The following is a 24,081-nucleotide window of genomic DNA, read 5'->3' as shown; positions in this document are numbered from 1 at the left end:
CCTCCGGGGGCTTAGTAGTGGCGTGTGGTTTGGGCGTCCACTCGGAATCATTTGTCTTTGCGTTCGTTTTTTGTTTGTTTGCTTCATTGGCAGATCTTTTGGCTGTTAAATGTTTCGCTACTAAGTGGCGTTCGCAATCTGCTACAAACCCACCCCCCCTCCCAAATCGAGTTTCGGGAAGTGAAGCTGAACGAATGGATGGTTGCTGTGCGCTCCCCGAGCCACCCTTATACAGGCAGTGCTGTGGGTGGGGTTGCGTTGGCTTTTTTTGTTTTGTTTTCTGGGCAGGCGTTCGTCTTTTGTGTGGTTTTACTTGTGCTGCTGGTAAAAAAAATCCAAAATTTGAGCGGAGTAGCTTTAAAACGCATTAAGCTAACCACAATGACAGTTTGGGCGGCGACCAAAAGGCACACAAAAATGACAAGTTAGCTAATAATCATAACGGTAATAAAGCCGTGGACGTGGCGGCGTGCGTTTGTTTGTATTTGGTTTGTTCTGGGTTGTAAAGTTGTTAAATTAAGCCTTATGGGATCAAAGGTTGTATCAATGGTGAAATCGCGGAGCTGTAGATTAATGGCACTTTAGTGATGAATAAAGATGATATTGTAGAATAATGAAAAAGTGCAATATTATGAAATTCTTCATCTACTACCGTTCAGAACAAAGAACAATTTTAAGAGACTAACAACATTTTTTTAATATTTAATGACTTGGGAGAAAATTCTGCCATATTGTTTATTTAATAAAGGGCAATAGCAGCTATGATGTGCTATGAAAAGATTCGTGTCTTTTGTGTATTTTGTTTTTCACATACATTTCACATACATACAGTTTCATGTGTGATTACGGAACGAAGAACACCACAATAAAATACTTTTTTATTGAACTGTTTGCTGAGCAAGTCAAATGGAATTCTAGCTCACGATTGAGTTTTTTTTTGTCGTAAGAAACTCGTGTAAGTAAATTATACCTTACCTGACAACCAGGAAGCAAAGAAAGCTTCTCCATTGACCCAAAACCACACCCGGAACTGTGGCAAAGGCTGCGTGGAATTTTCAACCAAAAATTCAATTAAAGCCCACAGTCGACGGGTCTTGCTTGTCAGCCGGATGTGACGCACCGCACGATCGCCCGTTTGCCCTTTTTTCGAGTAGCCCTTTGCAGTAGACCGCAAGCAAGAATTCTTTGTTGGCCGTACCGAATTATACCAATATAATGTGGAAGAATTGGCTAGCAAAACTTTATTCGCACCCTGGACCACAGCGCGACCTTCACTAGGCGAGCGTGTGGAATGGTTGGCCAGCTGGCACTTCGTCGGTCGAGCCGGGCCGATGCGGGGTTAATAAAAATCAAATCATTCCCATCGGACGAATGAGGATATGGATCGGGTTTTAGGGCTGACAGACCCCACCAAGACCACACGCGGGACCACGAACCGGACTACATCTCATTTCATGGTTCGTTCGCAAGAATGCTTTGTTGGTGCGTGATTTTTTGCTGTTGCTATTGTAGTAGTTGCTTCTTTTTGGTTCGATCGTTTGTTTGTTCTTTCAGTCAAACTCCACAAACACCGCAAAACGCATCCGGCACTGCGTCCGAAAGCGAGCGTGCCAGAGGGTGTGCTGTAAAAATGTCCAGCCTGCCCCTCCCAAGCCGTCCACCTCGTTTGTACGAGTCCGATCGTGTAATGATCGATTGAGTGGTAAAATAATGGACCGCTTTGCTCCCTTCTGCTGCTTTTCGTTGTTCAGCCCCTTTCGCAGCAGCCGACCTGACGTCACACGTCAACGGTATCTCGTATGACACTGCCTTCCCCCTCCCTTCAAACCCCGTTCGTTACACGCTCCAGCTGCATACGCGGTAGTGTTTCGGTTTAGCTTCCTTCATCGGTTCGGAGCACCGTGCAGCATCTGGGCATGTTGGACACTATTACGATTACTAGACAAGCTCTCTTACTCTCACGCGCATTGCTCTATCTCCTTCGCCGATGTGACGATCAAGTGACGCGCGCTCTCTCTCTCCCTCTCTTACTCTCGTTTCTTGGAATCTCCTGCTAAGATCAACGGTGTCGTACGTTTGTGCCGGCAAGAACGCAAGGTTTGAAGAGCTTGTGGCTCGGTTCGCACGTTAAGCGCAAAGGTTTAGAGAAGGCGAATGAAACGGCGCTAGCGAACCGTTGAGAGTGAAAGGGAAGTTTGTCGAATGGTTTGAGGAATCGGTGACGACGGTGGCGACGGCGGCAAAACGGAGGACTCGAGGAACAACAACAAAATCCACTACCCGAAGCCCCACGGACATCGGCCTGGCAGAAAGCGCGCGTACCAACGCACGGGTGGAGTTGACTATAAAAGCGGTCAGCACAAATCAGTTAGATATCATTCGCAGTTCAGAACTCGTCCTAGTTGCAAAGCAAAGCTTGCTAAAAACAACCAACAACCCAATCTAAAATGGCTTTCTTCAAAGTGAGTTTCATTGTGGTGGAGTTTTACGGGGGAGAACGCTTTGGGCGGTTCTTCTAACCAACCAAGCAGCTGTTGTTCTCGTTACTAGCAAAGTGTCCTGTAGGAAGAGTATTGAAGTGTTCTAATCTCTCGACTCGATGTTCTCGTCTCCTTACCAATTGCAGTCGCTTGTGTGCCTGGCTGTGCTCGGAGTTGCCGCCGCCGGTGTGGTCCCGCTCGCCACTGAATACCAGGGAGACTACTACGTGAGTAATTCGCTATTAGGGCAACTCTACAGAACAGTGATTGTGACAGACGGTGTGAAATTAAAGGATAATCAGAAAGTTATTACTTATTTTTGTGTAAAGATTAAAGTACTGTATTGAATATTTCTTGCAAAATTATTAGTTTTTTTTGTGAAAAAGTGGTTATAGTTATAGTATAACATAACCCCTTAAAAAAAGCTTCTTGAATTTTTTTAACGGAATCTTGATTGGTAGAATTTCAAGGTTCGTCGCTTGAAGTCTTTTGTTCAAATATTAAATAATCCAAAAGTTTCCCAAAAAGTTTTTGCGCTTATTGAAAAGCAGGTTTTACTACATTAGTACAAGCAAAAAGGGTTACAAAAATTCAAACAAAACCTTCATCGATGTAGTTGTAGTCTCACACAACAACATACCTTAACGCCAATGCAAAACAAATCCTTTAAAAGGTGACATCAAAACGATTCCTAATTAATGGTTGCATCTGTTGATCACTCATCGGTCCCTTTTGGCGACGTCGCTGAACATTCAATTGCGCCTACTGTAACCAAGTCAGGCACAAATGCGTAACCAAGTGACCGTGATCGCGTTTTCTATCTAGTTGATCAATCCTTTTGATCGATGCATTAGCAAAGGTGGGTGAAAATTCACCCCGATAACGATCAGATGGCTGCCGGTGCCAAGAGGTCAACGAAGCTTGCCTGATGGTTAAAAGCGAGTGTTACATTTTTATTGATCGCCATACGATCGCTTACTAATGGGTTGTTGAAATGTATCTTTCGATCTTTCTTGAAAGGCGCGATCGTTAAATTTAGCAGAAAATGCTACCGAAATTCGATCGCGCCCGATAATAAACGCATCTCAAATTCCGTCCCAAAGATAATATGCTAATGAGTGAATATGTTAGTCACACCTCACCCATCGGTAGCTACTGCTACATGGTTACGGCGGAATGGTTTGCAACGGAAACCGTAGCCCATGCGCACCGTGAAGGACACCGATCGGACCGATCATTAACCATTCGTTACCGGTTGCGCTTCTTTGCAGGCTCACCCCAAATACTCCTACAACTATGGTGTTCACGATAGTTTGACCGGAGATGTCAAGTCGCAGGTCGAGAGCCGCGACGGTGATGTCGTGAAGGGCCAGTACTCCCTCGTCGAGCCGGACGGTTCCGTGCGCACCGTCGACTACACCGCCGATGACGTGAACGGATTCAACGCCGTCGTCAGCAAGTCGGCCCCGTCTGTCCACGCCAAGACCGTTGTGGCCCATGCCGCCCCGGCCGTCGTTGCCCACGCCGCCCCGGCCGTCTACGCCTCGCACGCCGCCCCGGCCGTCTATGCTTCCCATGCTGCCCCGGCCGTCTATGCTTCCCATGCTGCCCCGGCCGTCTACGCTAGCCACGCTGCCCCGGCCGTCTACGCCGCCCCGGCTGTCGTCTCCAAGACCGTCGTCTCGCACGCTGCCCCAGCTGTGTACGCCAGCCACGCTGCCCCGGCTGTGTACGCTAGCCACGCTGCCCCGGCCGTCTACGCCTCGCACGCCTATGCCCCGGCTCACGGAACCGTCGAGTACCACGGCAAGGCCGCCGCCCCTCTGGCTTACTACCACTAAGCGCTACCCCCTCGCTTCGCTCGATGAAAATCGACCGCGTCTAAACTAAAGCTGCCCACTCCCAGGCAGGACTCTACGTGGCCCGGGTGCTCCCCATACCTGCCTGTGCCTGACTTCACTGCCAACAGTGTGGATATTTATTTCATCCTCCCTATCGTAGCTGTATCCATCCTTCCGCTCTGGAATGCCCTTGCTCGGGCCGCCCTGCCCGGGAGCGTAGCTTTAGCGATCCACCATCATCTACTATCCTTCAAAACGGCCACCGCTTACGGAAGAATACCAGCCCGGAACATCACTCCACCAGATCGTGTGCCTGTATATAGTTCATGATCATCGAGCTCTCGCTTTCTGTGTCGTCTGCGGTGTGTTGAAGCCGCTTGGTGAAACTCGGCGACGACGATTTTAAGTTTTGCATGAACTGTGTAGATTGTTTTTAGCATCGGTGTGCTGGCGGTGAAATGTAGCGATTTGGTTTTCGAACTAGTTCCCCATTTCACCACCGATACCGCTTTGATAGATTTCTTTCATCGAAACGGGGTATTTTCCATTCGATGGTAAGCTTTGCTTTGCATCTTCGCACTTTTCACCTCACCTCAACCATAGCATGGCGATACAGTGAGCTTGACGATCGTAATACTCAATATGTACTGTTCGTATCATACCGAGCCGGTGGAATGGGGTTTTTGGCTTTTCTTCACCATGGCGTTCTTTGTTAGTGGGCGGCACGTGCTGCACCTGGCGGAGAATGTCTATTTGTACAGAAATGGAATGAATACCGACGATGATATTAATTTAAAATGAAGAATAAAACTCAAATGTACGATGAAACCTTTGTTGTTCGTGTAGTGTTTATTGATGACATTTGGTGGTGTTAGTAGTTTGCTGTTTGCTGAATACTGTTGCTCCAGAACACTTTTTGCAAGAGAAGTTGTTTAATTGGTTCAATAAAGTTTTTAACGCTTGTTTCTATTCTCTTATGTATGAAACTAGAACTCAGTACTACTAAAAACAATTCTCCAAAAGTAATCGACATGTATTCACACAAAATAGCCAAGTCACTAGGTAACAGGACTTATTAAACCATGAAGCAAGTTAGTCTGATATGGTTGAACCGTCTAAACTAGTTCTGGCAGATTTCTAGATGGAAAATACGATAGAAAAATAAAATAAAAATAGTAAGGCTGGATGAAATGTGGAACACAAATTATTGAAAGAAGTATCTGACATCCTGGTTGTACTACTTGAAGCTATTTTAATTTTAGGCTTTTGTTTTAAAAAAGAATTCGTTTCGGGATCTTCAGAGTTGGTCTCATTTTTCATTTTTACTGTGTTCAAAATGTTTGGTAATATTTGCTGTCCTTAGGATATTACTCAAAGATCTTAGTTAACTAATCCTTTCTAATATAGATAAATTGTATTTGATATAAAAGTTGAGTGAATGATTTTTAAATTATCGAATATGGTTTATTTACGTTTTGATTTAACAGCATTAGTTTTTAAGTTAGTATAAGATTTATAGGGCCGGTCTGGTGGTACAGTCGTCAACTCGTACGACGTAACAATATGCCCATCATGGGTTCAAGTCCCGAATAGACCTTGCCCCCATACGTAGGATTTACTATCCTGCTATGGTAATCAATAAGTCACTGAAAGCCAAGCTCACTTCACTAGTGGGTACAGACAGGCCTTGACCGACAGCGGTTGTTGTGCGAAAGAAGAAGAAGATAAGATTTATAATTAATTTACATTACTAATAAAGAGTGAGAAAACATTTCCAAAATGCTAAGAAAAATTACCTGTTTGCTAAATTTAAGACGGAATTTGGCTTCAATTGGGCTGAATTCATAGGTTTTACAAGTGGACTATTCACTTCTCTTTTTTACATAAAAAATAGCAAACAAAAGTTGAATTGCAAAACAAATTTCCATTTATCCATCTCTGAAACAAAAAAAAAGAAAATAAAACGCTTCAGTAACGCTTCGTTAGCGTAGAACTGATAGTATACATTTAGGCGCTTTATACGATTATATGGTACTTCGTTAGTCGTGATGGCATCAACGATTAGAGGGCGATCATAAATTTTATTGCTGTTTATAGGTTTCATAAAACCCAACAGTAAATAAAACGTTCTTCAAATAATTTATTAGAAGTGCTTCCAATTAAACACGAAATTACTGCAAAAAACGACAGTTCACATTCCTTTGCTACCTCAGCAACGAATGCTCACTACTCCTTCACATTCTTACACCACTTGTGACTATCCCAAACCCGTCTAGTAAACGTCTAATTAGTGTTTCAATCGAACATTCTGCATACCAGTTCACCTAACAACGGAACAAATCAGCAGCTTTCGCAAAAACGCCGCTAAAACATTGCCCATTAGCAGTCACCGCCCATGTCCCATCACATTCGTTGCGCTTGATTGAGTTAGCTGCCGGGGCCGGTTCGGTTAAGTTCTGGTCGGTAAAGCACCCGCCGCCTGTCACTAACGGCCACACATATTGATTTAAAACGCAATCGACCGTACAAACGAACGGGTTGATAAGGTTATATTGTAACGTTTTTAATTATGCCGACTGTTGTGGTTGTGTCGTTCTTTGAAAGGGAAGGTCGTTTGCTTAAGATTTTGGGTACATTTCTGCTGGTTCGTTTTTGCCTTGTATCCTCCTGCGCGATTTGGGGAGAACGAAAGAAGTGAGCAGTGGAATAATAAGACACTTTGCCACGGTCTCTTCCGCTTCGGCCGCACGATCCGCTCAGTGTTGCGAATAATTCACAACGGTTAACCGACTGCTGGATTGAATTGCTTTGCGCAAGCTGTGTTTCGCCGCTTGACATGTTTGCTGAAGCTTATCTTCAGCGAGCGAGAGTGGGCCGTTTTTTTGTTGTTGGTTGATTCCTCTCCTGTGTTTCTAGTTCTCAGCCAACCCTCAAGCTTCGGCCGATTTGCAAGCGATGGTACTGGCGGGAGAGCCAGTCAGCCAGCCAACGACAAAGATTAGTTTGAAGCTAAGTGGCTTAAATAATATCGCCTTTCTTGCCTCATCGCGTGAAGTATTGTTTGAGAAGGGCTAGTAAAACAAACGGAGACCCAGGTTGGTTCACTTGAACAAGGCTTTTTAGCATCGAAATGATCTTATCTTGAAGAAGCACCTGGGACGATCATTATCAAAGCGAGCGCCAACAGCAGCAGCAACAGCCACAATCGATCCCAAGCGTGGAATTCACGCAACAAAATGGGGTAGTACACTTAAAAAGGCACACCTTTTGGTGGTGATTGGCTGGGATTTATGCGTTTTGAACGAGGTGCAAATGAAAACATGTTTTTTAGTTTTCTTTCTAGACTGGCTCAACGGGTCGAGACACCGTCGCTCTCTAATTGATCATCTTCATTTGCTAAAGCAATCGTAAAGCTGAGCTTTAACTATCACACCCTGGAGTAGCTTAATGGTCTGCACCGTAAGTTGGCAGGTGTTTTTTTTGTTTCTCCTGCCCGGCTCTAACAACGATTATGGACCAAAAACACTTTCCACCAAGACGGGATTGTTTTTCACACTCACTAGGGGGCACACTGGTAAGTGTACAATCGCACCATGTGCATCGTGTAATGCAAATTGTCCCCCTCCTGAGATAGATTTGTGTTTATCCTCGATTTTTTTTGCAACAAAATAGACACAAGCCCACCCTATCGGTGAATCTTCACGGGACAAACGGTGAGAGCGGCGGTTGATTAAATAATAACTGGAACCCAAGCGTCAACCCCGAACGCGGCCAGCAGATCATATTGCCCGGCTTTTCACCCGGGTAGTTTTTGTACGGGCTCCTGGCTATGGAAATTGGGTTGATGGATCTATTACGATTAAGAAACCATTCACAGCCATCTCGGAGCAGGTGGAAAAATGGGTTGCAGCAGTCGGTGTGAAGGTGTCGAAAGGCGCGCGATGCGGGAACGAATCTAATAAAAGAAATCGATATACACACACACACGCGCGCAAACACACAATCGGACAAGTAGCTGCAATCGATTGATGAAGATTGGTAAGCGAGAAAGAAGTCGTCCTATCCGTCGATAAATGGATTATGGCGCTCGTGTCGGCAAGCCGGGACTGCTTGGCTTATGTCACTGGCCCAATCTCGCCAGTCGGATGATACCACCCGGTCCACCCGATCTTCACTTCATTTGCCTGGCACTGGTTGTGCGGTCGGTTTTTCTTTCCATTGGGGCAGTGGGTGACTATGTTTCAGGAACAAATTGCAGCGCCGCAGCTGGTTTGGCGTGTGCGCGTCAGTGCTGCTGGAAAGCGTAGTTCGATGCGATGCCGTGCGATACGTAACTGGAGTTGTAGATGTAAAGTTAGCGGCAATGTTTGTTGTTTTTTTTTTTGGGCGCGTAAGGTTGTTGATTAGTTGTAATAGTTTTAATTGAGTTTGGAATTTTATGATGTTGAATAATGCTATCAAACGTGGCTGATTATTTAAACAAATTGCTTGCGCTTTAAGAGGCCTAATGATGGCCGTAAAGGTACTTAACATTATATTTGTATGTTGATGTTGAATTGAAAGACAGTTGAATTGAAATTTTAAACTTATCTAACAATGATTCCTACATGCCTAAGCAAACATAAAGCATCCAAATGAAACACATTGCATCCATTGTGTCTCACGTGGCTCATCTTGGCCTTTGGAAGTTGATTGCAAGAAAGCACACGTCAAACCATCCTTCCCAAAAGCGCAACCTTCAGCGGTCCGACCAATGAACAAGCAACCATCATAAAACGTGGCGGCAAGGTAGCTTCGATCGTTTTGCGCTTCGCTGCGCAACCTCATAATTAACATGTTGCAAATCCGAATCCGAAAAACTCTCCACGTGCAAGTTTTGTCAACGTGAGACAATACAATACGCGAGGAAAAAGCGAAGCACGAACCCAAGCTTCTAGATGGCTTAGCATGTTTGTATGTGTATTTGAGTGTGTGTGTGTGTGTGTGTGTCTATATTCAATGATGATTTTTTGAGACAATTCATAGAGTGGTTTTTATTTCTCCTCTCCACGGCGGAATGCACACTCTTGAACCGATGTGTCTACAGTTCGAGGACATTAATAGAACTGGCCGATACAACATGCGTGGTTGCTTGGGGAGCTTAATGGGAGGTTTGTCCATGCTTGCACAATCCAGCAGATAGACATACTGGAAAGAAAAACTTGTCGCAATTAGTCGCGATCGAGCAATGTTACTGTCTGCTGAAGCTTGAAGCTTGAATAATATCAATTAGCAAGAACTACTAATACAACTAATTTCGATAAAAAATGATTCTCTTCAATGCGTCTTATTTTCATAACATTGTATTCATCCACAGCCGAGCTCAAAAGCCTATCCCAGCTGACAGCGTTTTCGAATGCTTTCCTCACATATGCCATAGCCGGACTTTGGCGGAATCCGTTGCCTACTTTCCGACGCAAGCGAGATCGATTGCGCAAAGCAGGTAATTGTTCCACTGGCCGAGGGTGCATCAGCTGGCACCGTTAATGTTTCGACTCGAAGTCATCCTTCCAGTGCGGACGCCAGTCGGAGCTACCGTCTCGGACACTAAACTTTCCCCTTCTCGCGCAAGCAGAGATGCAGATGAGCTTATGACAGTTCGCTGTCATAAAAGCTGCTTCGTAGCTGCAGTAATTACCGGGACTAAAAGACCGGGCGTTAGGGTAATACATTAAATAAAAAAAGGAATGGTGACGATGAATGCATGCACCGAGACGCCGGGATGATCGGTTGCAAAAACAATAAAGCATGCCACGATGCCTTCCAACTGGTAGCACGAAATTCCCAACAAACACACATCGCGGAGAGCTCGCGTGTTCATGAACTTTGCCCTCCCCTCCCGGTGCTCTAAATTCAACTCCCTCTCGCTCGTAAGCAACGAATAGAAAAAAAACCCCAAGCAAGAAGAACCAAAACCTTGATGAAGGGTGCAAGTACACAGTTGCTGGCGATGTGGTTCGTGGCGCAGAATCGCTGGTGAAGAGAACCGGCGCGACGAGCAAATGTTACTGGAGCAGTAATCGCTCGAAAGCGAAGCGATGGCATTGGAAGGAATTAGCCGCAAGTCTGGCGTTGTGGCGGGTGTCAACGGTACAGATGCCCTCATCCTTTCGAGCATTCGAGACACTCGTTTGTTCCGTTCTCACATTATTTCGGGCTGGTAATAATGGCAATGGTGTGGCGTGGCGGAGGGGGCAATGCTACCAATTGCTAATTGCGAGATTTACGGTTGGACTCATGTTAGCTTTCGTAATCCTTGGCTTAGGTTAAACAATAGTTTCGTTGTTAGAATCAAACGCACGTTGTGGATTTAAAAGTTATTGTTTTGTGTTGTAATTCTAATGAAAGCTAAAAAATAGATAAAAGATGGATTAAATAAGAACCACTTATTCCAGAAATGAGATAAAGAAAAAAACAATGAAAAGAAAGGAAACAAAAACGTACGAAACAATCAATGAAACTAATAATGATACAAACAAACACAAAAAAAATGATGCAAAGACACATTTCTAACAAACTTAACTTATTTCAAAAGAAATAAAATTACTAGAGATTGATAGAACGTATAAAAATAAATTCTAATACGTTTTCTTTGAACCTATATCACCATATTTCATGAATCATTAGAAATGTGAAGGGAATCAACTCGTCAAAATGACAATAAAAACAACCACTAAACCATCAAAAGCAAAACGCGTGGCAATGTCCTTTGCACCTCTGCTCTGGAATTCAGATAATCCTCCGCAGAAACAGCTTAATCACGTGTCAACGCGAACAGTCAACTAAACACCTCATCCGGACCCTGGCACACACAAACGCCCCCATCGCGGTGCAGGCGCGGAAAGCTAAACCATTTTCGCCGATCGACCCAATTCGACCCCGCTTGAAACAGACCGCCCGAGTTCGTAGGTCGGCGTCGGATAGTTGCTCTTGAAATTAAGTGGTCCTTTTTTACGACCGGACACTGACTGACCGCACACCGGCTGTGTGTCTGTGTGTGCAGCTGCCGTTGCATAATTCTGTGCCCCTCTCCCCCTCCACAGGGCGGCGTTAGAGTGTCGTCGAAGCGAATGTGTCGTAAAAATTTTCCCTCTCATTACCGAGCCGCGACGGTGTTGTGGGAGGAATTGAAGCAGTTTTGGTGCTTGTTGCTTTTTTTTTCTTCTTTTCTGTTCGCTTCTTTCCAATGTTTAATTGGTACCATGCGGCGAAAACCTTCTGCGCCTAGTCGGTCGGTCGGTAAGGTGGTCGACCCGCACAGGTTGGGCAACTGACGTCGCGCTGACCCGGGCGACGCCGTCGACAAGTAGACCGATGCACCGATGGTTTGAAAATCGGTCAGGTTTGTTTGTGTGTGGGAGACAAACCCACTGCTGGCAAGTGCTCTGGGATGGAAAAGTAGAGCAAACCGTACACGGGCACGTACACGGTGGTGCGACCGAAACATTTGTCAATGCCACGGGAATTATGAGTAATGTCGGAAAACTGCACTCGCGCTGCAATTCGGTGGCGATAACAATGGGTTGTCTTTGTGTGATCTTACACCACACCACCCGGGGTGCGGGTGTGCGGGATTGAGTACGGAAGGTGGTGGCACACGGCTCACGAAGCACCCATCATTTCGGCCTCTGTGTGTGTGTGTGTGTGTGAAATATTCCCCCAAAGTGGAGCCCTTTAAAGTTCCCCTTTGATGATTAGCTTTTGCTCTCGTGCTCTCGTGAATTGAAAAGTGTGATTGGTGCATTTTCGAAATCGGGTGCACTGGGGTGGCAGCAGAACGGGGCTATAAACATAATTGTTGCCCCGACCTGCTACCTTTATTGCTCGTTATGTGCATCCATTTGCGTCGTTTTCGATCAAGGAATGTCTCGCTGGCTCGGTGTGGTGACCCAAACGGGGAAATTCCTACTGCTCGGTGGATGAGAGCAATCATTTGTATTTTCTTTGCAGCAAGAGGTTATGAGGCATCTGTTGTGATCATTTCAAGGAAAGGAGGAAAAAGAAAAGTGGTAAATATGTCCCAAATACCGAATAAATGAAGCGATGCAATAAAAAAACACTTTGCTGAAGGGTTGGATTGTAAAAAATCAGTAAATTGTATAACAGTTTTGAATTTGAGGTGAGGAAGAATCTCTCCAATCAAGCCTTTATGACAGCTCCATATTCGACAATGACACTATTTGACAGACAAATTGTCTCGTTTGCTACTTCCTGGCTCTTCATTAGGAGCTTCCGATAGCCCTGAATTCTCTACGAACAAAAAATGCTTTGCATTTGATTCGATCATATCGTACCCAAAACGGTCGCCGCCAAACAGCAAAGGGCACTGGTTTGCGAGAAGCATTCGGTCACCAAATGATTGCGGGCAAACGATTCCACACCTTCCAAGCAATCGCGTTTGTGCAGCGTCCGCGCCCGTTCTAAAAACAAATTGCTGCTCGAAATTGCTGCCACAAATAACCTTTAACCGATGGGCAGTGTTTGCAGCGCGACATGGCAAGCACGCCCGGCGTCCCTGGCAAGATCCGCATCCGGCATGGTTGCGCATTGTACTGTGCATTGAGCTGTTGAGCGTTGGATTTAACGTTTGACCGTACCTAACCTGTTGCTGATTACCATTTCCGCTCTTGAAAAGCACAGCAAAATAGAAGGAGAAGCAAGCAAAAAACAACCACCATCCAAACGACAAACAAGCATGAAAGCTCTCAGAACCTTGGTGTGGGCAGGGCTGGCAGGCAAAGATACCAGCGGACGGTGGACGGAAATCCAAGGATTTTCCGTACCACCGGTGGTACTGTTCCATTCCTTTCTTCTCCGTGTAATTGCACGCGGGGTGTGGGTTTTATATCACTCGCACTGAAATTCTCCCATCGCTGATCGCGATTTGGGGGTCGTTTAGTTTTCCACCTCGAAAGCCACGAAATCGTGTGCGCCCGCGCACCCCTTCGTGGTGGCCTGTGAAAACTCGCTCGTGAAACCGCATCATACACACAGCTGTGAACGTGTTGTGCCTTGAACGTTGGCGTCGCGTCGGACATGCCACCCTGCTCCCCGCTGCCCTTTTTCTTAGGGTGTTAATTAGCATGCACTAACCGAGCCGAGCCCCAGCACAATCTTCGTGGCCGCTTGCGAGGCATTTGGGAAACGAAGCGACTCGGGGGAAAAACGGTGGCTCGCAAAGGAAGAACGGCGTTTTGTTTGCGCAGACGCTTCTATTGTGTATTTTTCCCTTCCCTGCAAAGTGCGTTTCGTGCACTCTTCGCAGTGCGTCAACGGATTGAGCTTGTCGCTTGTGTTGTTGCTGGCCGCCCGCCAAACCCCGTGAGGCTGGGAAAGACGTTAGGCGCGATGACGTTAGAGGTTCGGGCGTTTCTTTTTTTGGTTTGCTTCTTTGGCACATCACATGCAAAGTACTGCGATGGGATCTATTCCCTGTGCAGAATGTTGAATGAAAGAGAGACAAAACGGACTGCGTAGAATCGCGCAGAAGATGAAGTTATGAATGATGAATGTGCCGAGAGAATCGTCGCTACACCCGTGAGGATTGGAAAGGTTTAACCTTCAATTGAATTTCTGCACGCAAGCGCACATACGCCCAGTTGGCATCAAGGATTTCTTTTTTTGTGCGCGGGAGCATGAAACCAATCCTTTTTTTGAAGCGTTTGCTACAGAAGCCATTCCATTCTGTTTCTTTGTGATCTCTTTCTCCGAGAAAAGATCCCAACCCAGCCATTAGCTTCGAAAATGGCACATTTAAACAGTAGTCCCGCAAAATTGTCATCATCGTTATCTGTCCACCCGGCGGCGAAGGTCCATTGTGGAGGTGTATCATTATGCCACCAACAACGCCCAATGCTCCACTGTGATCGTAATCATAGGGCGAAATAGTCCGTTAACCGCACCGCAAGGGCCACAATGCTCGTGTGCCGGCGAAGGTGTCAGCCGGTACACACCTCTTTTGCCTTCTTATGATTCAATTTTCATCAACCGCTAATTTGGGAGCGATTGTTGATTGTTTCAAAATAATCCAACGCCCACAGCGGGTGGAGAGGTTGCGAGGTTCATTCTTATTTGCGTGCGGACGACGGAGTTACAATTTAGATCACACAGATTGCTGACCGCCCCGAGGAACCGCTCGAAGATTGGAACCTGGGTGTCTTTCAGCCAAGTGACGTGTTCGGTAGGCAAATGTGACATTGATGGGGAAGAAAAATAATAGAAAAAAACCTAAAACAGAGCACAAACATTCTCACCACGGTTTGACGGATTGGCCAGCTCGGTTCCATCAGCCATCGTCACGCCGGTTACAACACTGGCCGAAAAACTAAACCAACGGGGCTACCTAGTTATGGTCTTGAACTTAAAATGTAAATCATCATACCGCCCCCTCCCCGCCGTTTTGCTCGCGTTCAATCAGCAAAGATCGGTTCTGTACAGATCGAACTGTTCGATACTGCTGACCCTTCTGCGATGTAATGCCGGGAGTAAGAAATCCATCACGACTGGCTGGTGGCCCAGCAATTAATCACGATCGCGACCACGATCGTTGCGCCGCGTCTCGATCTCAGGTGACCTAATGCCCGTGTCCATGGGACTGGCGCGACCTGGAACGCGCGGTAATGTCCCTCTACGACCGCCTACCCAATCGGGCACTTGATTAGAGCCGCGCTGCCATTTTTAAGCGCCAGCGAGCCGCGATGTGATGATCCGAAAAATTGTAAGTCATTTTTGGGAAAATTTGGAAACCGGGGATTTTGTTTGGGAGGCGAAGGGCGACCGCCAATGTTGCAGCTGAAGCGCTAGTGGGTCTCGGTAGCAGTAGCTGGTGCACGGGTAGCATTTTCGGAAAGTGTGCCACGGCGAAATGATTCCTTCGCAATTTTTGTGATTTGTCATTTCGATTGTTGACAAATTTGGTGTTCGATACAATAGGGATGGAAGGTGATTGATATTTTGTATGAAACTTAAAAAAAAAAATCGGTTGCAATTTTATTGTTTCCCATATTTTTCAATATTTGAATATTTAATAAATGCTTTGTAAGATAAGACCTACCATGAAGGATTTAGATTATGACTATAACAATGCTCATATACTCATAGTATTTGCAATGTTACTCTCAGAATGCTCATCAAACAGCCTTTAATAGAGATCGAGTTGAATAGGAAAGGGAAAACGTACAGATTTAGTTAATATTAATTTGATTTGTTGATTAAATACGAAAATTTTCTTAAAACTATCAACAACACTGAATTTGTTGCAGTTCACATTCAAAACTAGTAAATACATTTAAGATAAGATGAAATTATAAATTAGTAAATTTTTTTAAACAAATTACTTTTATAATAGATTCATTTCTTTCTTAATAAAAGCTTTATGCGTGAGAGTTCAACACGATATAGTTAAACATAATCCAAGATGAGTGCGATGCTCTACTACAAAGAAACACAAAGAATACAATTGATATGATAGAGGCTTTTGATATTAACATATTTTTTCGCCACGACAACTTAGTTTAGTGTAAAATAAATGATTTTTTTTATTGAATGCATTAGTTTGATGTTTGCAAAGGTTTCTAATTGACCTGTTTAAACGCATTTAATTTCTGACCATGTAAGCTTCTGCACCACTTTGAACGAAATCTTAAACCATCTCGTGTGACAACCGCTCCCAGCCACTCATCTTGATGCCATCCTTGCTGTCTACGCCGTCGGAGGAAAACGCCGCGAAAGCATCCTCATCCCTTGTGGCGTCCGGCTATTGGGCCACCCGCCACCTTGTTCCATCTCGCGTTGAAAACTACCGCCACTAGACAATGCCACTGTCAGCTCGTGCTCCTCTCGCGTCTCCCCAGTTCCACATGCGCACGGTCGGTGCGGCAGCGTACCGCGTCTGAAGGTGTGGAGGTGGTCCGCTGGTGCTTTTGGAAGGGGATCGCGTCGACAGCGTCGGTGGCGTCCATCGATTGCAGTACCGCAAGACTATATAAAACCAAAATTACCAACCAACAACCGTACAGTGTCTCGTCAAGCCACGCTCAGCATAGATCAGCCATCCGCTCCAAGTGCTCATCCCCAGCCCAGTGCAGTATTGCAAGTCTAGTTTGTGTTGTGAAAAGTTGCCGTAAAAACATAATTTGTTTAAAAATGGTTGCTCGCGTCTGTGCTACACTGCTGCTGGCTTTGGCCATGTTCGGAAGCAGCGCTCTGGCCCGCCCGGGATACGCTGTTGATTATTATGTGAGAATGCTTCCACTTGTTTGTGTAGAACGTACTGGGAGGGAAATAAATTCCTGAAAGTGTTAAGCAACAGGAGATGTGCCGTAGTATCGAAGCAATGTTGATATTTGGTGTGAACGGAACAATGACTCGGAGAGTGTGATAATGCCGTAAACACTGTGACTGTTTGTGATTCAATGACCAAAAGCAAACAATTATTTTGTGGACATTTGAGAAGAAGAGTTCAAAAAGATTCGCTCAAGTATTTTTGCATGATACCATGTTGAGTTTAGAAATCATAAAAATCGAGATTTTAGTATTTTTTGGAAAAATAACATCTCTTACTTATAATATAATTTCATCAACAATATATTTCCAGAAACCAAAATAGAATTGGGGAATATAACAATTTAAAACAAAACAAAAGCTAAGATAATACTAGCAGTTGTATTGAATTTAAATATAAAGCTTATAGAACATTTCATTTCTTGATTTTGTTACTCTCGAATTCACGGCAATATTCGGTTCATCCTAGGGAAAAATTGAAGAAACACGAAAAACAAAGCCCTTCAAAGCACTCTAAGTTCACACCAAGGTCTAGCAGGTTTTGGTACAGCTCACTCATGTCACAACAACACTCTCGTGTTTTGCAGGATCATCCCAAGTACGCGTTCAACTACGGTGTGGCCGACCACAGCACCGGCGATGTGAAGTCGCAGCACGAAACTCGTGACGGAGACGTTGTCAAAGGTAAGTGCTTGCCATAAGTCACCCCGCTCCAAGAAGAGCAACGCTTGCGACAGAACGAGATCACCTGACTGGCACCAGAATGAATGATCCATAAAACAAAGCACCCCAAAAGACAATTGCATGTATGCATTTTCGATACATATCTGGATGGCATAAGTTGCACCATTTTTCTCTCCCCTCACGGGGCGGTATCAGTGACTGCTTGTTGTCATGGATGTCTTACGACAAAAAGCAGACGTAAAACCTCCCAGCCTCCGTGCAGGTTCCTGTGATTTCTGCTCGTTGATGGCATCGTGTTCCAGTTCCATATTTCACACATTCCGTCACACGTCCGACGAGAAGCTGTGGCGCATTATGTGGCCGTGTGGGCCTTTACGGTCGCATAATGGTTGTAGTTTTCGCACGATTGCACCATTTGGTGTTTTATTTTACAAGGAGTGTACGGGAGCGGGAGCTGCGGGCGATTGTAATAGTGCTAACAAATGAGGCAAACAAAACCTTCTGCACAAACGAACCGATTGATGCAGCCCTTCTGAGAGACCACTTTTTCATTCATATGTGTGGCCGTTTCGATACATTCATTCACATCATGCGGTCTACAGTTGAGTCTGCAAACCTGAAAGGAAAGAAGCAAAGATGATTGGCAGCATTTATGTGACCTCGCTTGGGTAGGTAACTTTCCTGGCTATTTTTGTGATCTTTTCAACGAGATCGGTCGGATGATTGGCAGAGTTTTCCACCCGTTCAAAGAAATGCCCGCCATAAACTGCATCTCGCATTGGGGGCCGAATTTCGCCGTCCTCCCCAAAACACACTCATTTGGCATGGTAATGAACCATAATTTCACCTTTTTGCGGCAGTGCACACAGAAGCGCGTGAAAAGTGTGCAAAATTGTGCAAATGAAGCGCAAAACTGTTCAATTGGTCTGTGAAAAAATTGCCTGGGGAAAGAAAAAAAGAAATCATTGCATAATAATTGTGCGTGCTGTGGGGTGTGTTTCTGTGTGCCAAAAACCACAAAAAGAGTGTGCTTAAAGGGTTTAGTCCAGCTCCGTCTTCTCCTGTGGGAAATAACTCTCAACAACAATGCTGGTAATTAATTTACACATTGTGGATTTTTTTGAACGGTTGAGCCTGCTCACCGGGTGGCGCGGCACGTGAGCGGCAAATTGGTCCCACCTGGTGAAGATTCAGCATAATGTGGCGTGCGTATGCAAAATTAGCCGCTTCGTTTGTGACGGGGCCAACCGAAACGGTGCCGTGTGCGGTAGTTATCTGAAGACGTGCGATCAGCATGATCGAAGATTAAGATATGCCTCCTGCTGTGGGTGTGTGGGGAAGATGAGGGTATTATCGTGTTTTTTTACGCACGCTAGGGGTGGTATTAATGTTTGATTTGCTGCCTTTTCTTCTGCACGCTGCAGTGCACATTGTGTTGTTAGAGTATGGTAAGGGATTAAATTGATTGAATTATTTTAAATTTTGTTAAACTTTTGCCATGTTACTATTAAGTCTTTTTGATAGAAAATCAGATAAATTTGATCAATGCGATTGATGAGGATACATTATTATAAATTAGATAATAGAAAATTCTACAACATGGACAATTTTAATCTCTTATTAACCAAAATCTCCACTTCTGTCTCGCCCATCCATCCAACAGGACAATACTCCCTGGTCGAGCCGGACGGTTCCGTGCGCACCGTGGACTACACCGCCGATCCGATCAACGGATTCAACGCGGTAGTGTCGAAGACGGCCCCGCTCGTCCACGCTCACGCCCCCGTCGTCAAGCACGTCGTCCCGGCGGTGAAGGCCGTCCACCACGTGCCGGCCGCTCCCGTCGTACAGAAGGTCGTCTACGCTCACGAGCCACTCCGTAAGTAGAATACACTCCTCCACTCCAAGAATCGACTCGCAGGAGAACTCTCAGAAACATTCATGCCACAGTCGACAGACATCTTCAACGACCGACCAAATGGTCATCGAAGAGCGTCCAACACCAACGGCCCCAACCAACGGAGAATAGCTTTGGCGCCGCACGTGTTTTGTACCGATAAACTAGGCCACACAACAAAACTCCGCATAATGAAGCGCCGGACGACTTACAAACGTTGCGGCCAATTGTAAACCACCACCAAAAGCACTCATAACTGCCGATGATGGGGCTGTGTGTGTGTGTGTGTGTGTGTGTGTGTGTGTGTGTGTGTGTGTGTGTGTGTGTGTGTGTGTGTGTGTGTGTGTGTGTGTGTATGTGTGATGCTGCCGGATGACGCAGGAGTCCTTTATTTGAAGTAAACAACACCCAAGCTCACAATTTTATGTAACATTACTGGTATTGAACCGGTTCGGGGATGCTTTTTATCGACGCGTTTACAGCGTACGATCTCGATTTGTTAATTGTGAGGGAAATTTTAGTGCGAAAACCGTTTCGTATGTTGCTGGGGGAGAGCTTTTGTTTCCGGACCGATCGCAACGATAGGTGTGATCGAAGATTTGGTGGGCTATTTTTTAAAGCTGCCGCACCGATATGTTGTACGTCCAGTTAGACTGGTTTGCAGGGGGGCAGCGTAATGTCGTTGGAGATGAGGTAAGGTCGCACTTTCGAACAAATTCGATCAATCGCGTGACATAAGTTTGGCGATCGAGAGTGGCCGTAGTCCTTTCACTTCCTTGTAACACTTCCGGTTTTCCTGATTTGCCGAAGGGAATCAGAGAAAAGGTTGCGAAACAGGAGACACATTTGCTGAGAGTGAAACATTCGATTTATTTTAAAGATTTGGAAAGTAGGTCATATTGATACATCGTAACATTCGGGTTCATATCGATTCGAAATCGAAACAACTCAAAACCACTGTAAATGTTTTCATTTAACCATGAACTTAGAGTAGATTGTACACTAATAAAACGATGAGGTTGATAGCACTAGTAGCATCCTAAATTAAGCAATTAAATAAGCCTTCTGGCTAACAATGCAGTAATTTGAAGCGCCGCTAATATACCCTTCCTATTTAGCCCAGCACACAAAACCATCTCAAGGCCGGTGGTGCAATTTGTCATATCATAAATCTATTGCCCGAATTGCCCTTCTTTTGTCCGTTGGGCACATCCGTTGCACATCGGATGCAAACCAAACTGGGACACTCCCAATTTGAATATGCTTCTCGCCCTGCAAACACCACACGCAACGCACCGTCATTAGTGATGGTTTCGCTCCCACACAAACACACACATACACACAAGTAGATTGACAAAAATCAGGTCAAGGACAGGCGCTGGACAGACTGGCGGATGCGACAGACGCACCGGCGTGTGAGGTTTTCGCACAGCTGCGGAAAACAAACGGCTGTTCTTGAGATTTGAATCGCCCCTTAGCCCCTTAACCGAATGGCAGCCGAAACAATGCAACATTGTGTGCTGGAAACGTTCCTGTGCTAGCGTACAACCCCCCCCCGGAGCCCTATATTCTTTGGGGCGCTAATGCTCGCCTGTCACTCGTGCGTAGGGTTCGGTTAATTTGCATGTAACCGCTTGTAAACAGGCCGGATGATTCTGGTAAAGGTTAATTACACTCTCTACCAACCGCCACACGAGCACTTGAACATAATGAGATTGGTATTGGTTTTTTTTTATTTGCCCTCTCCAAACCACCCCCTTCAGAAGGAGTGTTTTCTGGTCGCATTCTGAGGCATTGAGGCAAAGCAGTGGACAGTGCCGGAGAGGTTGTCGTGATCGCCGCAAGAGTCACTTGTTGAGCTTGTTTTTTCAAATGGAATAAATTTTTCAAACAGAGGAAGAGCTGACGAGATTCACGATTGACGGCTGAGCAGTTAGTTTGCCTAAAGAAATATCGATTAAAAATAGACGGTAAGCTATTCCACCGCACGGGGAAACAGATTTGAAGCGGAAATATCTACAGCAAATCAAACGACTTCAACAAAATGTCATTTTTAAGCGACGAACCCATTAGTTGCCAATTTCTTCTTCGTGAAGCATAGATCTCTATCGATAGTGGCCGGTAGATGCCGTAAGAATGTGCGATTACGCTGCTTTGCATAACGATATAATTAACGGATGGGCAACAGTCGAGCAGCAAGCGACGGAACGGTCCATCACACAATCGTCGATTGTAATGGCACCGACTGACATTTTGTTTACCTTTGTGACAAACGAGTTTGTTTTGTGCCGTCTCTCCACAACCCCTTGGCCAGGGCTTCGGACGACAAACCGAACGATGACGCGAGAGTGAACGCGTCGTGCTTCAGGTTGGCATGGCTCAATCCGGCTGGATCGATGTTTGCCTGAAGCGTGCGGATCCGTGACAGCACGATCTGGCTCGAGGCGGGTAGGGTTGTATGATATTCGTTTCGCTTTCGGCTACCTGTTGGCTGCTGCCGATCTAGATCACGAACGTGACTCGTCCACCGACGGTCAGTTGATGAGCGACCAGTTACGGTTACGGTGGCAGAAGCGATCGGTTTGGTAAATGTCAAATCGTTTTTAGCGTGGAAAACGCAAACTGGATGTGAAAAGTCCTTGAGTACGGGAAGCACCTTTCCTTTTAATAGGAGCTGTGCGGTAGTGCTCTTTGCCAATTTTCAATTATCCTCTATCTAATTCCGCTAATCATTTCCCTATTATAACCTTGCTTGCAGTTCACGTAGCCAAGACGGGTCACTACACCGAGCACGCTCCGGCCGTCCACTACGGTGACTACGATGGATACTACGGACACTACGATGATAGCCACTACTACTAGGAATCTCAAAGCGAGTGCGAGCTGGGCACATTCGATGAATCGGCGTTGGAACCATCATACACCGGAGAGAAATGATTGAATGCAAATCAGGTGCCTTTCCGGGGGAGGATGACGCTGACGCCGCAGCGAAGATGAGCCCGGCAACACCTCACATCTTACACATGTTTCACATTTTACACCCTCACACAACCAGTATTGCATAATTGCATTAGTTTGTATGATATTAGGTGCGTAAGTCTGCCGGCAGGAGAGCGAAAAGTGCAGGGAAGATGCCGCCGCATGTAAATAATAAAATAACGAGGATGCTGTTGATAACTGCCTCTTAAATACGTCTGCTGGCTTTTGTGTTATTGTGTTGTTACCCTCGTGCGACCCCCTTTCAGTCTAGCCTAATGATGTTGAACTCGCGTGTGTCTTAATTTCCTACATTTGCCAGGAATAGGCTGCACCGAGAGAAGTAGATCTCGTGTCTTTTGGTTTCAAATTAAATTACGGTGTAATTGTGTCCGTATTGTGTGAATACGACTCCGCGGTGGTAGGTGCAGATTGAATCATGTCGGCAAAACAATTACAATCTCCGACATAAGTGTCAATGGGAAAAAGCGCACTAAAAACAAGCGAACAGAAAGTGTGAAAAACAAAGAGAGAAAACCACACACACACACAGACATACAAAGTACCAAATGGTGCGCGTGCTTCCCCATTTGCACTCGGTACGTTAATTTACCGTTGCCCCTTCCACGGCTGGTGGGCCGCTGCGAATAATCACGATAACGATGATGAATAATTATTTTTCGTTTGCTAATCAAATGATTGCCCCGGCACCCTTCATCTTTTCGGTGCATAATCCTACCGTTCAGGGAATGTTCAAGGCAACTTTTTCAGCTAATTGAACCGTGCGGTGTCTGCTTAGCCGAGCTCGGTTTTCTGTATGGTGGGTATGTTGCTGCAGCAAGATTGAGTTTCCGATTGATGTTCGTTATGTTTTCTGCCGCGGGTTTTAAGGGTGTGTTAACTGTTGATAGCAAATAAACAGAAAATGGGATTTCATAATCTTGTTACTATTCTTTTCTCTCCTTCATGACCGAAATTAGTTGAGTTGGTTTTATCTTCTTTGCTTGCTTAACGAGCATGGTTTGTATTATTTATTTCAACTGTTACCATCGTATTTTTATTGTGTTTTTACAGATCAAAACTTATTTTACGATCGCCATTTTTATGTTTTAAAACATGCTGTGCATTTTTTATTCATCTATTACAATTTTAATAAACTGATTGAGGTTTTTTTGAATTAGGTTTTTCTTAGGTAATTGTAACAGTATTTTTTTTAAATGTTAGTTTAACTACATGTTGTTTTACGTTTTCATTAAGTAAAAATTATATACATTTTACGGAATGTAGATTTTGAATTTATGTTTTAAATTTATTTACGTATTCAAAAGATCTCTATGACACAATCAATGACAGTGGTAAACAGTTTGCGCGAACAAATATATTTTTTCCTTTGCGTTTTTACAAAAATAACTGGAATGCTCAGATGCTTTTTCATTTTTAGTTTGAACATTGTGAAAAGCCTTCACGATAGTACAAGATTGCCTACATTCAACGTGCTTCTTCTATTTAGCGTAACATGCTATGCGGACATGTCAGTCTATGCAGGCTTTGGTGACTAATTCAGTGCCATGAAGTTGGATAGTCAAAGGCCTTGACAGACGTTCCTTAGGCTTGAACCCACGACTGGCATGTTGTTAAGTCGCACGAGTTGACGACTGTACTGCGAAACCGCCCCATTGTATTTTAATTTGAGCTTAGTGGTTAAGCGCCTAAATGTAGATTATTGTGAATCGGCTGTCTAGAGCTTTCAACTGGAGTTGAATGCAATATGTACTAAAAGAGCGTACTATCCCAATTGACATGTTTGAGCTCGAAATTTGTGCTTTCGAGCTATTTCCCTTAAATTGGAGCCTTAAACTTCCCTTAAGTGGAGCCTCTTGCA

The 24,081-nt window shown here is 45.0% G+C and overlaps 1 protein-coding gene across 1 annotated transcript; it reads left to right on the top strand.

Moving 5' to 3' along the window:
* The first annotated feature begins 2,332 nt into the window (after nucleotides 1-2,332).
* Nucleotides 2,333-22,414, top strand: LOC120894607. Its single transcript, XM_040297298.1, has 7 exons — nucleotides 2,333-2,462; nucleotides 2,627-2,707; nucleotides 3,752-4,318; nucleotides 16,241-16,597; nucleotides 17,230-17,326; nucleotides 18,990-19,205; nucleotides 21,982-22,414. The coding sequence occupies exons 1-7, from the start codon at nucleotides 2,448-2,450 to the stop codon at nucleotides 22,083-22,085; spliced, it is 1,437 nt and encodes a 478-aa protein (XP_040153232.1). The 5' UTR covers nucleotides 2,333-2,447; the 3' UTR covers nucleotides 22,086-22,414.
* Nucleotides 22,415-24,081: the final 1,667 nt, after the last annotated feature.

The sequence above is a fragment of the Anopheles arabiensis genome, chromosome 2 (assembly GCF_016920715.1).
Source record: "Anopheles arabiensis isolate DONGOLA chromosome 2, AaraD3, whole genome shotgun sequence".
In the NCBI taxonomy this organism is placed as follows: domain Eukaryota; kingdom Metazoa; phylum Arthropoda; class Insecta; order Diptera; family Culicidae; genus Anopheles; species Anopheles arabiensis.
The sequence above is the reverse complement of the archived record's forward strand: the minus strand, read 5'-3'. Positions and strand labels throughout refer to the sequence as shown.